We start from the raw sequence: 19,746 nt of genomic DNA on the forward strand, positions 1-19,746 counted from the left end.
GTTTGTGAGAACTTTCTTCCCCCCAGAGCCTCGAAAGTGTGGCCAGGGGTGTTTGAGGGGCTTGGGCATTTCTTTGTATTGTCCAGCCTCTAGATCAGAGTCTCAAACTGGGAGGCCTGTGGGCCAGATGTTGCCTGCAGCTGTTTGGTTTGCTCTGCTGCCAACATTTAAAAATCAAGAGTAGACATAAAAATTCAGATTAGGTAATGCTGGGCCTGGGTCCCCATGAGGCAACTTACCAGCTGCAGCTGAGCAGGGGTGGCCCTATTCAGATGACAACATGCTCTGCAGCTCACTATCCCCATGTGGCCAGTTCACACATTTGCATTGTCTGCCTAGCCCCTCTGGCCATTTGAATTTGTGACCCCTGATTCTGAGACACTCGGGTGTCCAGAGCTGGCAGACCTGGAAATGCTGCCTGACAGAGCAGAAGCAGTAGAGGCTGTCACATGTTGACCATGAGAATATGAACACAGAAAAGGCCTGGCACAGGTGGTTCAGCCTTCCCCTCCCTCTGGTATTTTCAAACCCGAGTGGTCTACAGCTGAGTGTGTGACCACATGGCCAACTCTTAGATCATGTTAGCCTTGCACTGTGGTCATGGTGTTTTGTTTGGTTTTTAATCCTCACCTGAGAAAACCTTTTTCCATTGCTTTACAGACATAGTGGAAGGGAGAGAGAGAGAAACATCAGTGTGAGAGAGACACACTCATTGGTTGCCTCCTGCACACGCCCTGACCCAACCGGGATTGAGCCTGCAACCAAGGTACGTGCCCTTGGTCAGAATCAATCGGGCCCCGTCAGTCCTCGGGCCAACTCTCTAACCACTGAGCCAAACCTGCTAGGGCACTGTGGTGTTTCTTTGATCTGGTTAGGAGTGCTGAATTGAGCCAACTTTTGCTTGGTTTCTTGAAGGCTTAGGCTCGGTGCTCCTCTCCATTGCTGGTGGGTTAGCCCCACTTTGTTACCTGGAGTGCCAGCCAGCCTGATGCAGCAATTGTGACTGGAATTTTTGTTGCTTGCTCTGGAGTTCCCACATGTGTCTTGGTTAGTTATGTTCCCTCAGCCACCAATTATGTTTGTAAATGCTGGACTAGAAGCTAGGATAGGACACTGCCTCCTGCCTGTACTTTATGTTTAGTCTCACTTTCTTTTCTTTTTTTAAAAATATCTTTATTGATTTCAGAGGGGGGTGAGGGGAGAGAGAAACGCCAAGATAAGTCATCAATGATTGGCTGCCTCCTGCATGCCTCTACTGGGGATCAAACCCACAACCTTGGTATGTGCCCTGACCCGGAATCGAACCTTGATCTCCTGGATCCTAGATCAACGCTCAACCGCCGGCTAGTCTTATTTTCTTACTCTACCTCCAGTTACCTTTATTTGAATCAGGAGGTCCTTGCTTTTTTTTTAAAACCTGCTTCCTCATTTCTGCTGCTTGAAAACCTAGACAAGCCACAGGGGTTAACAGAAACCTTATGGCTGCTAGGGTTCATCCCCATAACTCTAGTCATAGCTTTCCCAGAGCCCCCGAGGCTGAATTAACCTGACTAATGCTGTGGCCTTATGGTTTCTGTTAATTAATATGTGCAGAGGAACTCCCTCCCCTAAGTGCTTACTCTGAAATCCACTTCTTCCCCACTTGGAATTCTTTTCTAAACTTTCTGCCTATATTGGCTTTCACTGTGGAAGTCGACTTCCATTCTCATTAGCTCCAGATGCTGATTTGTGTGTGTGGTTTTTGTGGCTATCTGCCTGAGGTGGAAGAGATTTTATTGGAAATGGAAGGATTTGCCTTTGGGCTGTAGTGTCTTAACTAGTAGACCAAATCCTTCCTCCTATGTGGATTTGGTCACAACAGTAAATCTCATATATTGTCAGCAACAGATAGTCTCTGGCTTTCTCCAAGGCCCACTCTGAGCAGTCATTTACTCTCGGGCCTTCAGGTCAGGAAGCTGAAGTCAGATGCTACTGAAGTACATTACAAAGGCATTACTAAGGGTTGTTAACCTCAGAGCACTGTAAGGAGGCATCAGAATGTTCTTTTTTTTTAAATTGACTTTGCGGTGGGGGGGGGGAGTATGACAGTGGGAGGGAAACATCGATTTGTCATTCCACTTATTTATGCATTCACGAGTTGCTTCTTGTATGTGCCCTGACTGGAGACCCAACCCGCAACTTTGGTGTATCCAGATGATCTAACCAACTGAGCTACTGGCATAGGCCCAAAATGTTCCGAGGCCACCCTGCAGGAGCTTCTGAACATTGTCTAAAGGAAAGGAGGCTCATGAATTCTATTTTCCCTAAGGACCCATGTTTTCAATATTAATGAGAGCTTTCTACAGACTTCCCTCATGGCTGGGTGTCTAACCTCACCTTGGAGTAGTGTTAGCTCCTGTTCCTCTCCAAAGTTTAATGCACAGAGAGCCAGTTCACTTTTGCTTAGCTTCATAAGCCCCCCAGACTTGGGCTGTTTAGAAAAAGTGGTAGAGGAGAGTGGGTCTTTCCTGGGTTCATTTAATGAACTGCTGTTTAAAATTCATTCTCTTTAAACAACTTACTGGACTTCTTACTATATGGGTACTTGTACTTTAAGGACTTTGGTTAAGAGTACCAGCAATGCAAAACAACATAAAAATGAGGTAAGACAAGTACCTAAAGAAACAAATTCCTTCACCTCTGACAGCATCTTAAGGTTAAACACTGGTTAGTCAGTGCGATGCTAATTTATTTTTCCAAAACAAGTGTGGTGACCAGGAAGCACAAGATCTGCTTTCAGGAAGAGGCTCATTGGCTTTTTCTCAACTTCCACCCTCCCCCTAGCCCTGCTCCATGGTCTCCACCCAAAGAACAAGCCAGCTGCCCAAGAAATCTCAGAAAAATCTTCCCTAAGTCTGATAAAGGTAGAAAGCAAAAGGTGGAAACCTAAACTGTATCTGAACCTGTTAAAACATGTGGGTACTCATTTATGTTGATATTCTCACTAAACACTTCCATGAACTGGGGCCATTCTGTCCTGTGTTTAATTCCACAAGCACAGTGGTGTCCAAGGTAAGAGGGAGGGAGTCTGTAGATAAGACACACAAATCCCTTGTAAAAATAAGAATTTGGTAAAGAAGGTCAATCACAGCCTTAACCTCCATTTTTAAACACAGCTTTCAGATATTTTGGGACTACATTTATTATCAAATCTTGGCTTTGGGAATAGATTGCACAGGTCTTACGAAGTCATGTCTACTGAGCTACTGAGAGTGGTTATTGCCCTGCTCATCCTCCATACAGAATTACCAGGAAATACCCACTCCTTTAGAGGAATTCGTTTTCTTCTCAGTTTGAAGGCAATATTTCATAGCTCATTTTGGAGCAATCATTTTAACACCTTCTTCCAACTCAGTTCAGCATGCTTTGGAAGTCCATTGTTTTCCGTTGGAGCCAAGTCAATGCCAAGTAAGACATGCCCAGCTCAAAGCCAAAGTGTCTGTCTCCTGGTTTTCAGAATCCTCAGATGTAGCACGAAAGCTTTAGTCATTCACCTCCATCCAGTGGATGTTTGTAAATGTCTTGCTATCCATTTTGTCAATGAACAGGCAGCCCTGCAAGTGGTCCATCTCGTGCTGGATGATGCGTGCTGCCCACCCACTGGCCTGCCATACCATCTCATCTCCTCTGGGGTCCAGCCCTGCAAAGGAAGTTACAGTCTGGGTGAGGACATGCTGAACTGCATCATTCTCAACCTCCTTACCAACTTTCCCTGCCCTTGGATGTTCCTATTTACATGTGGCAACATCAGAAAGGAACTTAACACCTCTTCTCCTTCCTGGAAAAGATGCACTCTGCCTATTATCAAGTAGTTAACCTGGTTCCCAGGTTGCTCTGCTTACTATGGGGATGAGATGAGAAATAATCTTCCTAATAAGGTATTTCTCTTCTGAACACTCCTCCCACTTCTGAAGTATTGCTTGTTTGCTTTCAATTCCTAACAAAAAGTACTTCAGGTTGGTACAATATAAAGTAACAGATACCACTGATTTCTAACCCTCTTGAACCAAATGACTTGCTCAGGAAGAACAACCATCCCAACCCTAGCAAAGAACCACATTCCACAAAACATCCTGGTATGACAGGGAATGACTTGTCACCCTCACCGGGGCTGGGCAAAGCAGGTCCCACTTCTCCCACTCCACCATGATAGATCTCAATGGGGCAGAAGTGTGTGTGTGTAATAGACACAGAGTGAGCGGAGGCATAGAGCAGAGGGCCAGCATAGAACAGCGAAATCAGGCCACCCTAACTAGGCCACCCTAACCCCCACTCTACACCTCCCTCCCACTCCCTCGGCATGGCTGTGCTCTCACAGGGGCTTCATTCCCATCCCAGTCAGTCAGTCCCGAGTCCTGTCCATTCCCAGGTCCTTTGTTCATGCCGGGAGGTTCCACTGACCAGCCATCAATGTGTTTGCACTTGAACTAGAGCTTTACAGAAACTTTCGTGGGATCCGAGGCCGTAGCCTCCACTGGCAGATGAGAGGCAAGCGCTTACCCAGCCGCCCCAGGGCCCCTGCCGTCCCGCACCTGAGATCTGCACGGCCTGGAAGCGAGGCACGCAGGCCAGGAAGCCGGCGACGCTCTCGCAGCCCTCGGGAAAGGTGACCAGGCGGCTGTCCAGCACCCGGAGGCTCGGGTTCACGAACACGCGCAGGGGGAAGGGCTCCATCTGGCGGGCCTCGCGCAGGCGCGGCGCGCAGGCGCGGAAGAGCGCCTCGGGAAACTCCAGGGCCAGCACCTGCAGCGGCACGCCGAGCTGCGGCGCGCTCAGCCCCACGCAGTGCCGGCGCCGCATCACCTGCACCAGCCGCTGCACCAGCCGCTGCAGCTCGGGCCCCGCCAGCTGCGCTGGATCTACTGGGGCCGCGACGGCCCGCAGCGCCGGGTCCCCGACCTGGCACACGCGCGGGTACGGCGGCTCGGGCGCTCCCTGCACCAGACGCCGCAGGTAGCGCCAGTAGGAGCGCTGGCGCGCCGGTCCCTCCAGGCCGTCCTGGGGGAGCGTGGAGCTGCAGGCCCGGGCGCCGCCGCCCGCCAACCCCTCGCCCCACGGTAGAGCCGGCGCCACGAGGCGATGCGTCCGCGCCAGCAGCGACCCCAGCAGGGGCCTGGCCGCCAATCGGCCCATGGTGCGCTGCAGTAGAGCCGCCCGGCCGTATGGGTTCCTCTCTTGGCCCTAGTAGCCAAGCGTTTCCGCCGCCAGGGACGCCGGGAAGTGTAGTTCTCACGCGCCTTCCCGCCTACAGAATGCTGTCCGCTTCTAGGTAACCATAATTAGCTTTATTATTTTATTTCATTTCTTATAGTGTAAGAGGAGTGACTAGGAGGTTTCCCCCTTTCATTTCCTCTCATGCGTGCCTTGGCAGCCTCTCCCCTGGGCTGTCCCACTGGGCGCTGCAGTAAGCTCCCAGGCCTCCCAGACCCTGGGTGCTGCGCCTACTTCTGGGAGCGGGGAACCCCTGTTAAGTGCTCCCACTGGGTACATCGTCCTTCAGTGGTTCCGTTGATTCAACCTGCTCTTGCCCCTCCTCAGGGAAAGCCGGAGTGGTGGGTTCGAGGTTTGACTCCTCGGCCAGGAGTTCTGGTACTGGAGCTGTGAGCTCTGGCACTGGCTCCTTTTCATCTAGACAGAAGACCATCTCTTTCTTCGGCAGGATAAAGGCGAGAGGTTCTTGGACGATGCCAGTGTTCACATGCCCAAGGTTTCCATACTTGGAAAGCTGAGTGGGTGGAATGCCTGACCCAGATGTAGACAAAGTGAAATGGAAAAAAAACATTTAAAAAGTGTAAATACTGATGTGTCACAGGAAGTAACAGTCACAATTACCATATTTCAATATATAAGTCATCTTTGTGATACGAGACACAAACCTATACTGTAAAGCGAGACTCTGAAGGTAATCCAGAACAGCACAGTTCAGGGCGGATAAAGTAAAAGTCAAGAGAACCTCAGTAGGCACTGGCTTTCTTGTGACAGGCCCAAGAGAAAAGCTGGAGAAAAAGTGGCCAGCCGTTTGCTGGTGTGATTACTGGCCCATTGCCCTTGGGAAGTTCTGTCTCAGAGTGTGTGGATACAGGGAAGTGAAGGCAAATTGGAAAATCATACAATATGTGGTTCTTGTGATTAGCTTCTTCCACTTAGCCAGATATACACATATGTATGATTCCATTTATATGAAATGTCCAGAAAAGGCAAATATTTTGCATCGGAAAGTAGATTAGTGGTTGCCAGGGGCTAAGAGTGGGATTGGGGAATGATAACACTGGGCATAAGGGATCTTTCTGAGGTGATGGAAATGTTTAAAATGGAGTGGTGTTAATGATTATATACCTCTGTACATTTACTAAAACACGCTGAATTTTACAAATGGGTGAATTAATTAGTATATGAATAATATCAAAAAGTAGTTTGAAAAATCTTTTCTCCTTTCTCTTACCTAAAGTCTGTGCTATCTGAGCTGGTGGAAAAAGGACTTGGAGGCAGCGATTTAAATAAGGAACGAGGTCCTCTAGGAATACAGTGCAGAACTGGACAAAGAGCTCTCGCTCCCCATTGGTGAAGGCAGCCTCTTCAGCACGATGGAAGGCCAGGATTACTTTGGTTACCTAAGAAACAAAGGTACCATCAGTCACTGCAATAGCCCATCATACTATGATAGTAGTATGTCACTATCAGCAGTGCATGAAATTAAGCACAAATGTGCAGCCCTCAAGTTTTCATGAAGAAAGTCATTCCAAACAGTACATTATATTACTGTCTTGTTTAAATTCAGAATTGTGGTCACTCTCCACAATTCTGTCACTTCATTGATGTATTTCTAACCCAACTTGTTTCATTATTGGTGCTTTTTCCAGTGGAAGAGTATACATGGTTCTTGACTCCCATGGGAGACTGTCCAGAACTATGTTGGATCCAGGAAAATGAAGCAAAAACTATAAAAGGTTATTAGTGAGTAAGGCCTGGAGGTTCCAGGAAGCTACATCAGTAGAAAATTGTAAAGAAAGGAGGAAACAGAGCTGGAAAAGAAGTCCCGAATACAAAGAACAGAGGGGCCTAGCTGACATTACAGACAGGTGTCATGCTAACAGGGTTAGTAACAGACTCTGGTGCTAGATGTCCTGGTTCAAGTCCTAGCTATGCCACTTATGGGTTCTGTGACTTCCATCTGATTGCTTAAGCCCTCCATGCCCTCTCTGTCTCAGTTTCCTCATCTATAAAGTAGAGTCAACAACAGGATCTAGGTCATAGGGTTTTGAATCAAGTCTTCATGAAAACTTGAGGGCTGCACATTTGTGCTTAATTTCATGCACTGCTGATAGTGCATGGAGTAAATTCTATATAAATGTTAGCTGGTTACTATTACTTGAATTTTATTGATGTGTTGTGGAATTGTGTCCCTAAAACCTATGTAATTTTGTTAACCTATCTCATCTCAATAAATTCAATAAACAGTAAAAAAGAAAAAAAAAAGAATATGACAAAGGTGAAGGATTTTGCAGTTGTAATTAAAGTCCCTAATCAAGTGACTTTGAATTAATCAAAAGGGAGATTATCCTGAGTGGGCCTGACTTAATCAAAGAGCCTTTTAAAAGAGGGCTGAGGATGTCTCTAAAAGAGATTCGTGCAGGAAAGACTCCTCCATTGGCCCTGATGCATCAAAAAGCCACAGTATGAACTGCCTATGGAGTGGGGTGGCCTCTAGGAACTGAGGGGAGGAACAGAAATCTGCCAGTGAGAGTGAGCTTGAAAGGGGACCCAAGCTCCAGATGAGACCACAGCCAGACCAACACCTTGATTGCAACCTTGTGAGATCCTGAGCAGAGGACCCAGTTATGCTGTGCCTGGACTCCTGATCCACAGAAACTGGGAGATGATAAATGTCCGTGGGAGTTTGTTATGCAGCAATAGAAACTAATACATTACAGAGACATTATTATAGGTGAGCCACTTCATGGATTGTTTTAGGTTCCATGAAGGGGGACTAACTGGTTAAGAGCTGCTCATCTATTAAAAACCTCCAAAACCACCTTAAAGCTCTCTAAGTCAGCAGTTACCACTGTCATATGGACTCATTTATTACCAAAGCCTGGCCTCCTGTAACCAAAGAAGACTCCAATAGAGAGCCAACAGTATGGGCTCACCTTAGCAAGGGCGTCCTCCAGGGCCCTAGTCACATCCTGTGCCAGAGCTATGGGGCAGCAAAGGCGAAGATCATTGAAGGCGACCAGAATATTGTTGAGGAAGCAGGCAAGGGGTGGGAAGTCTAAGAGCACCATGGGTGGCTGCAGGGTCCCTGGCTGAGTGACTGGCACAGCAGCAGGCAGGTTACTGCTGCCCAGGATGGCTGGAGCCAAGATGAGGGTGTAGGAGTTCATTTCATCTTGGAACTTCTCCACCGCTTCCTGAATTGCTTTCTGGAACGTACTGATAGCTACCCGCTGGAAAACAGGAGCCAACTGGCCCCGGAAATCAGCCCCCACCCGGCTGAAGGACAGCCCAAAGTACATGCACTGGCCCAGCAGAGAGTCCAGACGGCCACCTATCCCCCGGTGAAGGTCAGTTTCCAGCACCTGCAGAAACTGAGAGACTTTCTGCAGTACCCAGCCATGGAAGATGGCACTCTCATTCACCGTGTGCTCACCCATGGGAGGGGACAGCAATGGGTCCTCGTCTGAGAAGATGGCACGGTACTGAGTGATGATATCAAAAAGGTGGACACGGCAGGCCTCGATGGTTTTTGTGATATGGAAATAGGGATCATCATTGGGGATGGCAGTCAGGATGGAACGGAGCCATGCATCTCGGGCCTGAAGAAACTTCACCCTCAACTCAGCTTCAGTGAAGATGTCCATGCGCCTCAGGAAGCCAATGACACGGAGGCAGGCAGGGAGCTGGATATTGGTCCTCAGTTGCTGGATCAGCTGGCTCAGCATCAGCTGCATCGACTGGCGCACTTCATTCACAATACCCTGACAATGCAGAGAGTGAGTCACATCATGCTTGTAAAGACACAGCCTGGAAGCCATTCCACTAACCCTAAATATTATAGATCAGTATTCCCACTGCTTTCCTGACATACGAAGTACATTTCCTAAAGCTGATACGTACAGGGCAACTGTGGCCTATAGGCCCTGTCTGCTTCTCCTACCTCACTGGCTTCCTCCCCTTGCTCACTGCAGTCCAGTCCCACTGGCTGTCTTTGTATTTCTTAACACTCCAACTTCCCTCCTCAGCCTGCTGTACTTATTCTCTCCACTTTCTGGTTTGTTCTCTCTCCTCACATCTGCGTGTGGCTGGGTCCTTATCATCATCTGGGTCTCAACTTTAATGTTCTCTCTCCAGAAGAGCCTTTCCTGACCACCCTCCCTAGAGTAACTCACCCTGGTCTCCTCCTATCCTGTTCCCTGGTTTGTTTTATCCAGACACTTAATCACTATCTGAAAGAATCACATTGTTTATGTTTATTTGCCAACTATCAGCTTTCATTCATGAGAGCCAGGGCCTTGGTTTGCTTTGTTCACATTGCATACCCAACACCTAGATCAGTGCCTGGTACACAGATTCACATTTCTCAGTTGAATGAATGAATGAATGAATGTATGTTTTATGTTCAAGCCTGTCTGGCCAGCAGAAACTGATGTGAAACATGCAAAGAATTTTCCTAAGGTTTCTGCCTAAAGGTTCAGTGATGATCACAAAATTACTGATTGCAAGAATATCAGTTTGAGTCATCTCTGGGGAGATTGGCTACCTGGATGACAGGGATGGAGGAGTATTTCCTTTCCAGTCGGCGTACGTAGGCTGCAAGCTCCAGGGCCTCTTCATAATAGCTGTTCCGGACACAGGTGTCCATGAGCTGAGGAATCTCTAGGATTTCCAGGATTTCTGTGTGCCGGTTTAGAGTCAGTGTGTTCATCCGACGGTTGGAGCTGATCTCCTCAGCCTCTTTCACAAAGTTCCTAGTAGAATCAGGAGAATGTTGGTTGCTCACTGCTCTGCACCCAAATCTTAAACTGAAATTACCCAGCATTTACTATGAACTGGGCACTGGGATGGATGGTTTATCTGACTTAATCTTCACACCAAGTTATGAAGTAAGTACGGTCGAGGAAACTTTAATCTTAGAGAGGTTAAGCAATTTGTGCAAGATCACACAACAAATAAATGATTAAAAAGATCTGAACCCAGATCTGCCACTTAACTGGCTGTGGCAGGGTACTTAGGCTTTCACAACTGTTTCCTCATTGGTAAAATAATAGGACCCACCTCATAGGCTGTGAGGATTAAATGAGATGATATGTATAAAGTAGCACAGAATCTGACTCAGAGTAAATGTTCCTTTAATAATAGCTATATTTATTAAAAACTATTGTCAAATATCCAAAGACTCAAAAGAAAACTTAAAACTTTTATCGTGAAAGGCTAGAGGGCAGAATTAGGGATAACATGTTGAGGATCTAGGGAAGCAGAACATGACTCAAAAAGGAGGGATTTTTTAAAATAATTTCTGCTACCCCCAAATGGAAGGATTTCCTTGTCAGCTTCCTATCAAGGAAAGTTTTGGAGCAGATGACTCCTGGTCTAAGCTGTTGTAGGTGTTGTGTCTATGTGTGTGTTTATGTATATTACGTAAATGTGCATCTATATTAAGCTGCCAGTTGTTGATAGCTAAGCATGTCAGGCCCAATTCTTAGTGCTTTGCACGGATTCTCTATTTAGTGTTCACACAGCCCTCTGAGGGAGGGACGTGCTGCTGGGTTCCAGTGCTGACTTCGAACCTTACTGGCTGTGTCCCTGGACAGTCGCTAACCTCTCCCTGTCTCCACTTCCTCTTATATAAAATGGGAAAACCAGTACCCACCTCCAAGAGTGTAGTGAGGTTTAAACGGATTAATAAAGTGCTCAGAGGAGAGCCTGGCACCTGGTAAGCGCCACGTTAAGTGTTCGCCGCCTCTACCACGGGAAATGTCACTTACTACCGTTGTTTAAAAGCCCCTTTCGCACCGGGCCCACCGCACCTGCAGCTCTGCTGGAAGCCGGGCAGGCGGTCCAGCAGGCGACCGAGCGACGCCTCCACGTCGCCAAACAGGCGGTGGATGCGCTCGGTGCACTCGGCGCCGCGAATGAAGGTCTTGTAGTTGGCGAAGGCCAAGTCGCGCGTTTGCTGCAGCAGCTGGGCCCGCTCCTCCGCCAGGCGCTCGGGCTCGCGCCGCAGCCGCTCCAACCCGGAGCCGCTCAGCTCCCGGAGGTAACGACCCACGTCGGGCCGTTCCCGCCACTGGGCCTCCGGGAAGCGATCCCGGAACAGCGATGCCAGGAGCCCTTCATCCTCCACCTCCCCGAGAGCCACGGCGGTGGCCGTGGCGGACGCCGACGGGCAGGACGCAACCGCCGCCATCTTCTCGGCAGCAGCGTCACTTCCCCCTCCGGCCCAGAGAGGGCGCTGACTCCGACGCTGGGAGCGGAAGCGACACGGTTGCGCTTTCGCTCACGGCGCACTCTCCCCGACAGTCCTCGAGGCTGGGGGGCGCTGGTGTGGGGAACCAATGGAAAGCGGCTAGAGAGGTGGGCTTTGGGGTTGCTAAGGAGAGGCTGGCGGCTGACTTCCGCTTCCGGCGGCTGAGGCACGAGGATCCGGTGTTCCAGCAGCGGGAAAATGCGGCCTTTGACTGAAGAGGAGACCCGTGTCATGTTTGAGAAGATAGCAAAATAGTAAGGGCACGCGGGCCAGGAGAGGGAGGGTGTGTACGGTGGGAAGGGCGGGGGTGGAGTGGCGCGCAGGGCCCGGACCGGTCCACTGGGACGCGGCCTCCAGTCCTCCTGTTGCCTACAGCATCGGGGAGAACCTTCAGCTGCTGGTCGACAGGCCCGACGGCACCTACTGTTTCAGGCTGCACAACGACCGGGTGTACTACGTGAGGTGAGGAGGGCCCGGGTGGGGGCCTGCGTCCCACCAGCAACCTTATATGACCCTTGTTTTGCCTTCCCCTTTTATGACACCTCTTTCTTCCTTACCCTTTTAGTGAAAAGATCATGAAGTTGGCTGCCAACGTCTCCGGTGACAAGCTGGTGTCGCTGGGGACCTGCTTTGGGAAATTCACTAAGACCCATAAATTCCGGTTGCACATCACAGCTCTGGATTACCTCGCACCTTATGCCAAGGTTTGTGGGGTGGTTTCCAGTCGGCCGCTGGGGATGGAGGAAGTCAGGGATGAGGGCCACCTGAGAACGCGGATAATTGGGCAGCTTCTCTGCCACGGAGCCGCTGACAGTGCTTGGAATCAGTGCTAGCACGTGGAGGTGCTTGTACCTCTTGCTCTTTGGGTATGGTTAGGGCTCTGGAGCAGCAGTGCTGTGAATACTGGTTGTAATTATCTCCAGCAAAGTAGAAAAGCCTGTGCAAACCCAGCTGAAGATCGAAAAGCAAATAGGTGACTGATGAGGAGCATAGTGTGTCCAGAAAAAGAGCTGTTTAACTGTCCATGGGAGAATTGGCCTGTAGAGTGGAGGAAAGAACCTGGCAGTTCTGTTTAGGGGGTGAACACTTTGAAGGAAACATGCATCTTTGAAGAAACTAATAGATCCAGCAGCTAGCTTATCTGCAGGGATATAAGTGTTAGCATTTTTATGTTTCTTGGATTTGATTCTCTTTTTTTATAGTACAAAGTATGGATAAAGCCAGGAGCAGAGCAGTCCTTCCTGTATGGGAACCATGTGTTAAAATCTGGACTGGGTCGAATCACTGAAAATACTTCTCAGTACCAGGGAGTAGTGGTGTACTCCATGGCAGACATCCCTTTGGTGAGTACAGATAGTAGCTGTTAGAAAAGTTAAGGATCTTTTTATTTTCAAGAACGATGTATTTTCAGTCTGTGGGCTGGAGAGATTAAATCCTGAGCACCATTTGAGTTTCTCAAAGAACTGTACTTTCTTTGTTATTTCCAGCCTTCGGTGTGTGCTTATTGAATGATTTGAGTGAATCACTGTTTCTTCTTTTGAATCCCAGGGTTTTGGGGTGGCAGCAAAGTCTACACAAGACTGCAGGAAAGTAGACCCCATGGCGATTGTGGTATTTCATCAGGCAGACATTGGGGAATATGTGCGACATGAAGAGACACTGACTTAAAAGAAATCATCGCAAAGACTTATGGTTGTGTGGAAGGGCCTAGCTTTGTTTCCTGTGTCTGTGTAGGCTCCACCATCATGTTGAATTTTGTCAACACTTTGACCTCTCCAGGGACTTCTTAGTTTAATATTCTCTCAGCTATGGACAAATGCAGGCTGGATTCTTATTAAGCAGAAATGGGTCAAAAATGGCATTTCGGATGTTTGTGTTTGTTACTAAATAGAATGTTGTGTTTTATATTTCAATTAGAGGGCTTCTTATTTTCAGGGAAAGGTTCTAAATCATTGGAATTGACAAGAATAGCTTATTGTTATCTGTGATAACACTGTTTTCAAACTCATAAGAACACAACAGGTTTTTTTATTTATTAATACTATGAAAGATAGATATTGCAGTATGAGAATAGTAGGCCATGTCTAGGATTTTACAAATGAAATTTGGATAAAATATTAAAAGCAATTTATTCTGCTAATTTTCCTTATGGTAGGTGCTGTGTGGTTTGGAAGAAAACTTGGATTCTAACCCTAGTTTTTATACCTGCCAGCTCTATGATGCTTTAGATGAGTCATGAGTCATTAAGCTTTAGTGTGCTTCATTTTCTTCTGTTTCAAAAAGCAGCTTTGAACATCTACCTGAGAATGGTTTTTGGAATTAGAGATCGTGATTGTAAAGCAGCTAGCACAATGCCTGGCAAATGACAGGTATGGAATAAATGGTAAGAACTATTTTTAGGTTGCATATACTGAGTGTGTCTGCTACTAAGAGTAGGATCTAATATGCATAATTTGATTATATTATTTTTGTTTTTCTAAGCTGTTTTCTTAGTCTTTCTTTCCCCTGGATGGTAGGATCTCAGGTTGAATGTTATTTTCATCACCTTTGTTTCCTAAAACATTTTCCTTATGAACCTTTACTTACTTTACTTGACTGGACAAAAAGCACTAATCAGAGACCCAGAAATAATTTTCCTCCTTCATTCTCCCCCATGCTTCTCAAAATCATTTTTAGAATTATTAAAAAAATTTTTTAATGAAAAACATTTCAGAGAAGTATTTTTAAAACTATCTGTATTGAAAAACAGTGTCTCTAATGAATATACTATTTATTTTAGATTCCAAAGGTGACATCTCTAAAAATAAAACCCTTTTTAACTACCAAAAAAGCATTCTACCAACTCCTGATTTTGTATGCAACATATAAAACCCATATAAAAACTGGGTTTTATATGTTTTTGTCCTATTTTTTTCAACTCTTCGCCCTTCCAAGGTTCTCTGTTAACCTCTAAATGGACTCTAAATAGGTTAAAGGACCACTATATGATGAACAGTATTTTGATGGTAGCATTTAGTGCATACTTTAGAAATAGCAAATGTCAAAACTTACACATTTTTACTCTTTTATTGCCATTTTGCCTCTGTAGATGAGGGCAATAGACTAAAACTTTCTAAGAGGAGAAATAGATTTTTCCCCCAATAACTTTACAAAATTGATTTAACCAAAGCTTTGACAAGCTTCTGCCCAGAGGCGGCGCCAGGGCACTGTAGTTATTTTAGCTTAGCATTTTGGCTTCTTTGTGTCTGTAGTCGTTGGGACATTGAAGAGACGCTTCAAGAAATGCAGTTGCAGGATCCCAGAAAGAACTATAACAAGGCTTTGGGCCATCGACCACCAGTTCACATAGTTATAGTTTGATTGGAGAAGGAAAAAGTCAGCCATTTTCCTCATGCGGGCAAAGTTGTAGTAACGCCACATGTGAAAGATATTTTTCTGTACCTTTCGTGTACTTTCCTGTTGGACAGACAATGAGATAAGGAAAGGGCTCCTCCCTGCCTCCCTTCTAGCTTCCCCTGGGTGCTCACCAGTACTAACCTAAGTTATTTGGAAGTTGAGTAACATGATTTTGTGATAAGTAGTAAGTTAACTATTGTAGTTGTTGATAAATGGTAATTTTGCTGTATATGAAGAAATGGCCTGGACTTAAGGTTAATTTTTTTTTTTTTTTTTTTTTAGTGAAAAACTTCAATTTTGAAATTAGAGAACTCTTCCAGGCATCTCTAGGTTTAGATACGCACTCAACACATCATTTTCCTAGGTAGTATCTTCAGCTCTTGTACATGATAGAAGACAAGGGCCTGCAAACTTACAGAGCCAGATAGTATAGTAAGTATTTTAGGCTTTGCAGTCCTACAGTCTTTTACAACTACTGAACTCTGCCATTGTAGCACAAAACAGCCATAGACAATATGTAATTGTCAACTGAGCATGGCTGTGTCCCAGTAAAACTTCATTTACAAAAGTAGGCAGTGGACTTCAGTGCATCGAGATGACTACCATGAAAGTGCAAAGGCATCCCACAGAATGGGAGAAAATACCTGTAAGTCATTTATCTGATAAGGAACTTATATCCAGAATATATTAAACTCTTAAAGCTCAAAAAACAAAAAGACAACCCAATTTTAAAGTGGGCAAAGGATTTAAATAGACATTTATCCAAAGGAGATATACCAATAGTCAAAAAGCACATGAAAAGATGCTCAGTATCATTAGGGAGACAATTCAAAATCAGAAGATACCATTTCACACCCACTGGGGTGGCTAATAAGACAGCATGTTGGTGAGGATGTGGAGAAACTGCAACCCTCATTCACTGCTGGTGGGAGTGTAAAATGGTTTAGCCGGTATGGAAAACAGCATTTCTTACAGTTAACCAAAGTCACTATATGATCCAGCAGAGTACACTACTTCTATATACACAGAAATGAAAACACAAAAACTTGTATACAAATGTTCATATCATTATTCACGATAGCCAAAAACCAGAAATAACCCAAATGTCTGTCGGTTGATGGTTGGGTAAATAATGTACATTCATACAGTGGAATATTATTCAGCCATAAAAAGGAATGAGATGCTAATACGTGCTACAATGTGCATGAGCTTTGAAAACACTAAATGAAAGAAGCCAGAGATAAAAGGCCACATTGTATGATTTTACTCACATGAAATATACAGAATAGGCAAATTTATAGAGACAAAAAGTAGACAAATGAGTGAGTGCTTAGAGCTGGGAGGCATGGGGAATGGATAGTGACTAATGGGTATGGAGTTTCTTTTGAGGGTGATGAAACTTATAGAATCAGATGCTGGTGATTGCTGCAGGACCTTGGGAATATGCTAAAAACCACTCAATTGTACATTCTAAAATGGTGAATTATATATAAATTAAAACAGGCAGTGGACCAGCTTTGGCCTATGAGCCATAGTTTGCTAGTCCCTGGTATAAAACAAATGAGGAATTTCAAGAGCTCCAAGTCATAAAAACTAAAGGCTTCAAATCCCTTTGCCTGTTTGGTTTCTACCCAAATGAGTGCTCAGCTCAAATGATATTACTCCCATATTTTTAATCTTTTCTCCAAATTTAAAATCAGTTTCCACAGATGTTTCTCTCCCACAAAACAATTACCTCAATTGCATCCAGAGTATCATTCATTTGTTTTCTTTCATTCTTCTGTTTGTGGTCCATCTCAGGCCCTTCATAAAAGACTCCAAAGTTGAGGTACACTTGCACAGAACCAAAGTGATTTTGCTGATTTTTTAGACAAAGTTGATAAAAACCTGTAGGAATCCTTAGATCATTACCAAGTCTTGGTCTCCCACCCTTTGTTTATCTTTCACTCTCTAAGTTTGAAGATGTCTGTTCTCCAGTGGTCAGTATACTACATTAGCACCTTTTTTTTACTTAGCAAGTACAAAGATCCAATTTCTGATCTTTGAAAGAAAGACACCCATCTTACATGAAACTTATTTTACCAAATATTATTTATAATAATTGTTTTGCCAAATATTACTAACTAGTTGTATACTGAAAAGAAAACAATGTTTCCTCCCTCTTTTTCAACCTATTATCTCTTATTAAGGAATTTCTCAAATTGAGTTGAAATTAAGAGCTGGAGGTATCTTGAACTTAAACTAGGCAAAAATTGATGTGCTGTGAATGAAACTATCCTGCAGGTGTAACTAACTGCAAGGTGGTCTGTACAGGGACTGCTGGTTTTGGACATGTACTGGTGCTGGTTCTTGGCTGGGGTTCTCTCCCCTTGTGAGGGAGTGGGGGAGGAGCGGGATTAGAAAGGCATGACAGTGTATTTGTCGAAATCATTGGAAGGTACTACTGGCATGTAGGGGCCAAAGATGCTAACTGTCCTATAATGCTGAGTATCCTGTGCTACATAATGAAGGATCATCTTATGCTCCTGTTGAGAAAAATCTTTTTTTGTACACCTGACTGGTAGAGAGTGCTGCTGAGTGGCGCTGTCCCGGGTGGGGACAGGTTCGATCTGGCTATGGAATTTTCTGGTGACCGGAGAAATGCTTTGTTGGGAAACATGGATATTTTTCGTGGCCGTGTGTTTCCTCTTGTTCTGAGTCTGCTTTTTGGTAACTGGCTTAAGTATTCTGGTGACTGGAAAGAGATATCATCCTATAATAAATGTATTGGAATTCTGTATCTTAAATGGGTCTGTTTTGGTCACTATCCCATATTCTGGTCAGTTGGAGATGAGGTAAAATTGAGCTTCTGGACACTGCAGTTGTAATTAGTCACCTGGAGGCTTCCCCCACACTGCCAGTTGACTGCCACGTAGACTTTGGCAGGCAGTCTCCAGGAAAACTGGTTGTTGGTGTTCTAGGCTAAATTTCTTTCCTACTGTTTCACCATCCGTGTGTGAAAAAACCAGGGTTTTTACATCTTAGGTTCTTAATTTCAATACTTCCTCATTTTCCTAATTTAAAAGAAACATTATTATAATAGCTGTGGTGATTAAAAAAAAACAAAAAACAAACACACAAAAAAACCAAAAAACCCAGACCTGTCTCATGGGTAGCGAAGTTAATCTGGCCCCGAACATTCTGAGAGGTTTCTATGAGAAAGCCTTGTGGGGTATGTGCAGTGGCAGCAATATGCCGGTCATGTGACATTCCCAGTGTCCGCTGAACCTGCCAAGACACATTAAAGAGGGAGAAAAGCCCCTGGTACATCACCAAGAAGCTAGGTAAGTGGTAAGATTGACTTCCCATGTGGTTCTCAGTCAGAGATGGTACTACACAGCCCCTTCTGGGAATCTGGGTTGAGAAAACAATGGTGTCAGCCTGGGGTGAGGTGGGGTGGGGAGGGACAGCAAAGCTGAACATCCTGCCATGTTAGAAACAGTACTGCAGGACAAAGAACTGCCCCAAATGCTGATAGTACCCATGTAAGGACGACATGTCACAGACCCTAAAGCAAGTGTGTATCGGTTGATGTGTAAGATTCTGGTTGTAGAGTTCTTGACTGAACTAGCTTGGTTTTGAGCTCCCTGGTGTTCTTGCACACACGGGCTTACTTCATGCTTGACAGCAAATAAGGCACTTAATAGGCGCTTATTGCCCAGCTGGGTCTTGGTAAGGCCAGGCTACAGTGAGCTGAATATAGCTACTCTTCTGTCACAATTTAGAGATAAGGCTCTGATAAGTTCATTTAAAATAAGTTTTAAGTTATAGTGAAGTCAATATACATAACCTATTACTATGTAAACAAAGATTAGAAAGTTAACAGGTTTCTAAGATGAAGAACAAATGAAATGAACAGCCTCTAACTTCACTATTGAGCAGACCATCCTTGGACCTTTGCTGTAAGATGGCAGGATGGATGAACGTACCTCGCCTGCGAACAGGCAACTTGAAAACATTTACCTTCCTACAAACAGGACTGGCCGAATAGAGAAACTTGAGCCAGTGATTCTCCAGTTTGCCAGAATTACCCCCAAAGCAAGAGAGTAAATGCTCTCCCAACCCAATCAACTGAAGTGTCTTTGAAATCTCTGGGTCTGTCTCTGTTCGGGTGACTTTCCATATCTGTATTATTTTAATATTTTAAAAATGTACTTCTCTTCCTTCTCATCTCCAAATCCAAGTAAACATGATGATTGTTTCTCCAGGAAAAGGCACCCCGTTTGTCCCATGGCTTTGCACACACTTCCATTGCCCCCAATTTGAGAAGCCAAGCAAGCCATATGTTAGTGATTATTCATCCATCAGGAGTTTCCATCTAACTGCAAGCCCATTTCATTAACAGATGGAGAATCACAGCATACAAAGACAGCCAGAACCTCGTGTTACTCTAGAACTTGACCCACTTTACAAAAGGAAACAAAAATCAAGTGCCCTGTATGGCCAGAGGAGCCCAGTTACCTACCTCATAACTGAAATAGAAGTATCCAGCCTGGTGGGCAAATTGCCAAAAGCATTCTATCCCTCCTGGAGGAATCATGATGGCAAAGTCATAGCGATCTGCTTCCCGGAAGAGTGGCTGGTCCCCAGAGCCACTAAGGGGTTCTGTTTTCTGGCTCCTGGCAGGGGTCACTAGGTTCAGAACCACTAGTCCAGCCCCAACAAACAAAGGGAACATGCTGGTTCCTGGAGACTCCTCTGCAGGTGAGCTGCCTGCAGCCCAGTGGAACCAAGCAGTTTCGACAGCTGCTGGGGTAATCATTAACTGCATGACTCTCACGGGCGTTTCAGGGCCATACAGGTATTCC

At 45.5% G+C, this 19,746-nt stretch overlaps 3 protein-coding genes and 1 long non-coding RNA gene across 7 annotated transcripts; 2 read left to right on the forward strand and 2 right to left on the reverse strand.

The window, feature by feature from the left end:
• Positions 1-38: 38 nt before the first annotated feature.
• On the forward strand, positions 39-4,555 carry LOC308548531. The gene is made up of 3 exons (XR_013997619.1): positions 39-766; positions 3,588-3,702; positions 4,471-4,555. It is a non-coding gene; the product is annotated as an uncharacterized lncRNA (long non-coding RNA).
• COG8 (component of oligomeric golgi complex 8) lies at positions 2,922-11,463 on the reverse strand. Of its 3 annotated transcripts, XM_081120126.1 has the most exons (6): positions 11,064-11,463; positions 9,797-10,004; positions 8,187-9,014; positions 6,482-6,650; positions 5,605-5,781; positions 2,924-3,679 (listed from the first exon to the last, which is right to left on the reverse strand). In XM_081120126.1, the coding sequence occupies exons 1-6, from the start codon at positions 11,441-11,443 to the stop codon at positions 3,522-3,524; spliced, it is 1,920 nt and encodes a 639-aa protein (XP_080976252.1). In that variant the 5' UTR covers positions 11,444-11,463; the 3' UTR covers positions 2,924-3,521. The 3 variants fall into 3 exon arrangements, with proteins under 3 accessions (XP_080976253.1, XP_080976252.1, XP_080976251.1); XM_081120125.1 differs by lacking the exon at positions 2,924-3,679 and having other exon boundaries at positions 5,198-5,781; XM_081120127.1 differs by lacking the exons at positions 5,605-5,781; positions 6,482-6,650 and having other exon boundaries at positions 2,922-3,679.
• Positions 11,464-11,613: 150 nt separating this feature from the next.
• Positions 11,614-19,041, forward strand: NIP7 (nucleolar pre-rRNA processing protein NIP7). Of its 2 annotated transcripts, XM_081120133.1 has the most exons (5): positions 11,614-11,757; positions 11,879-11,965; positions 12,069-12,207; positions 12,706-12,846; positions 13,052-19,040. In XM_081120133.1, the coding sequence occupies exons 1-5, from the start codon at positions 11,702-11,704 to the stop codon at positions 13,169-13,171; spliced, it is 543 nt and encodes a 180-aa protein (XP_080976259.1). In that variant the 5' UTR covers positions 11,614-11,701; the 3' UTR covers positions 13,172-19,040. The 2 variants fall into 2 exon arrangements, with proteins under 2 accessions (XP_080976259.1, XP_080976260.1); XM_081120134.1 differs by lacking the exon at positions 12,706-12,846 and having other exon boundaries at positions 11,658-11,757; positions 13,052-19,041.
• On the reverse strand, positions 14,726-19,696 carry TMED6 (transmembrane p24 trafficking protein 6; the record flags this gene model as incomplete). Its single annotated transcript, XM_081120137.1, has 4 exons — positions 19,404-19,696; positions 18,040-18,166; positions 16,635-16,786; positions 14,726-14,959 (listed from the first exon to the last, which is right to left on the reverse strand). Exons 1-4 carry the CDS (start codon positions 19,614-19,616, stop codon positions 14,726-14,728), a joined length of 726 nt encoding a protein of 241 aa, XP_080976263.1. The 5' UTR covers positions 19,617-19,696.
• Positions 19,697-19,746: the final 50 nt, after the last annotated feature.

This window comes from Miniopterus schreibersii (genome assembly GCF_964146895.1).
Source record: "Miniopterus schreibersii genome assembly, chromosome: 18".
Classification (NCBI taxonomy): Eukaryota; Metazoa; Chordata; class Mammalia; order Chiroptera; family Miniopteridae; genus Miniopterus; species Miniopterus schreibersii.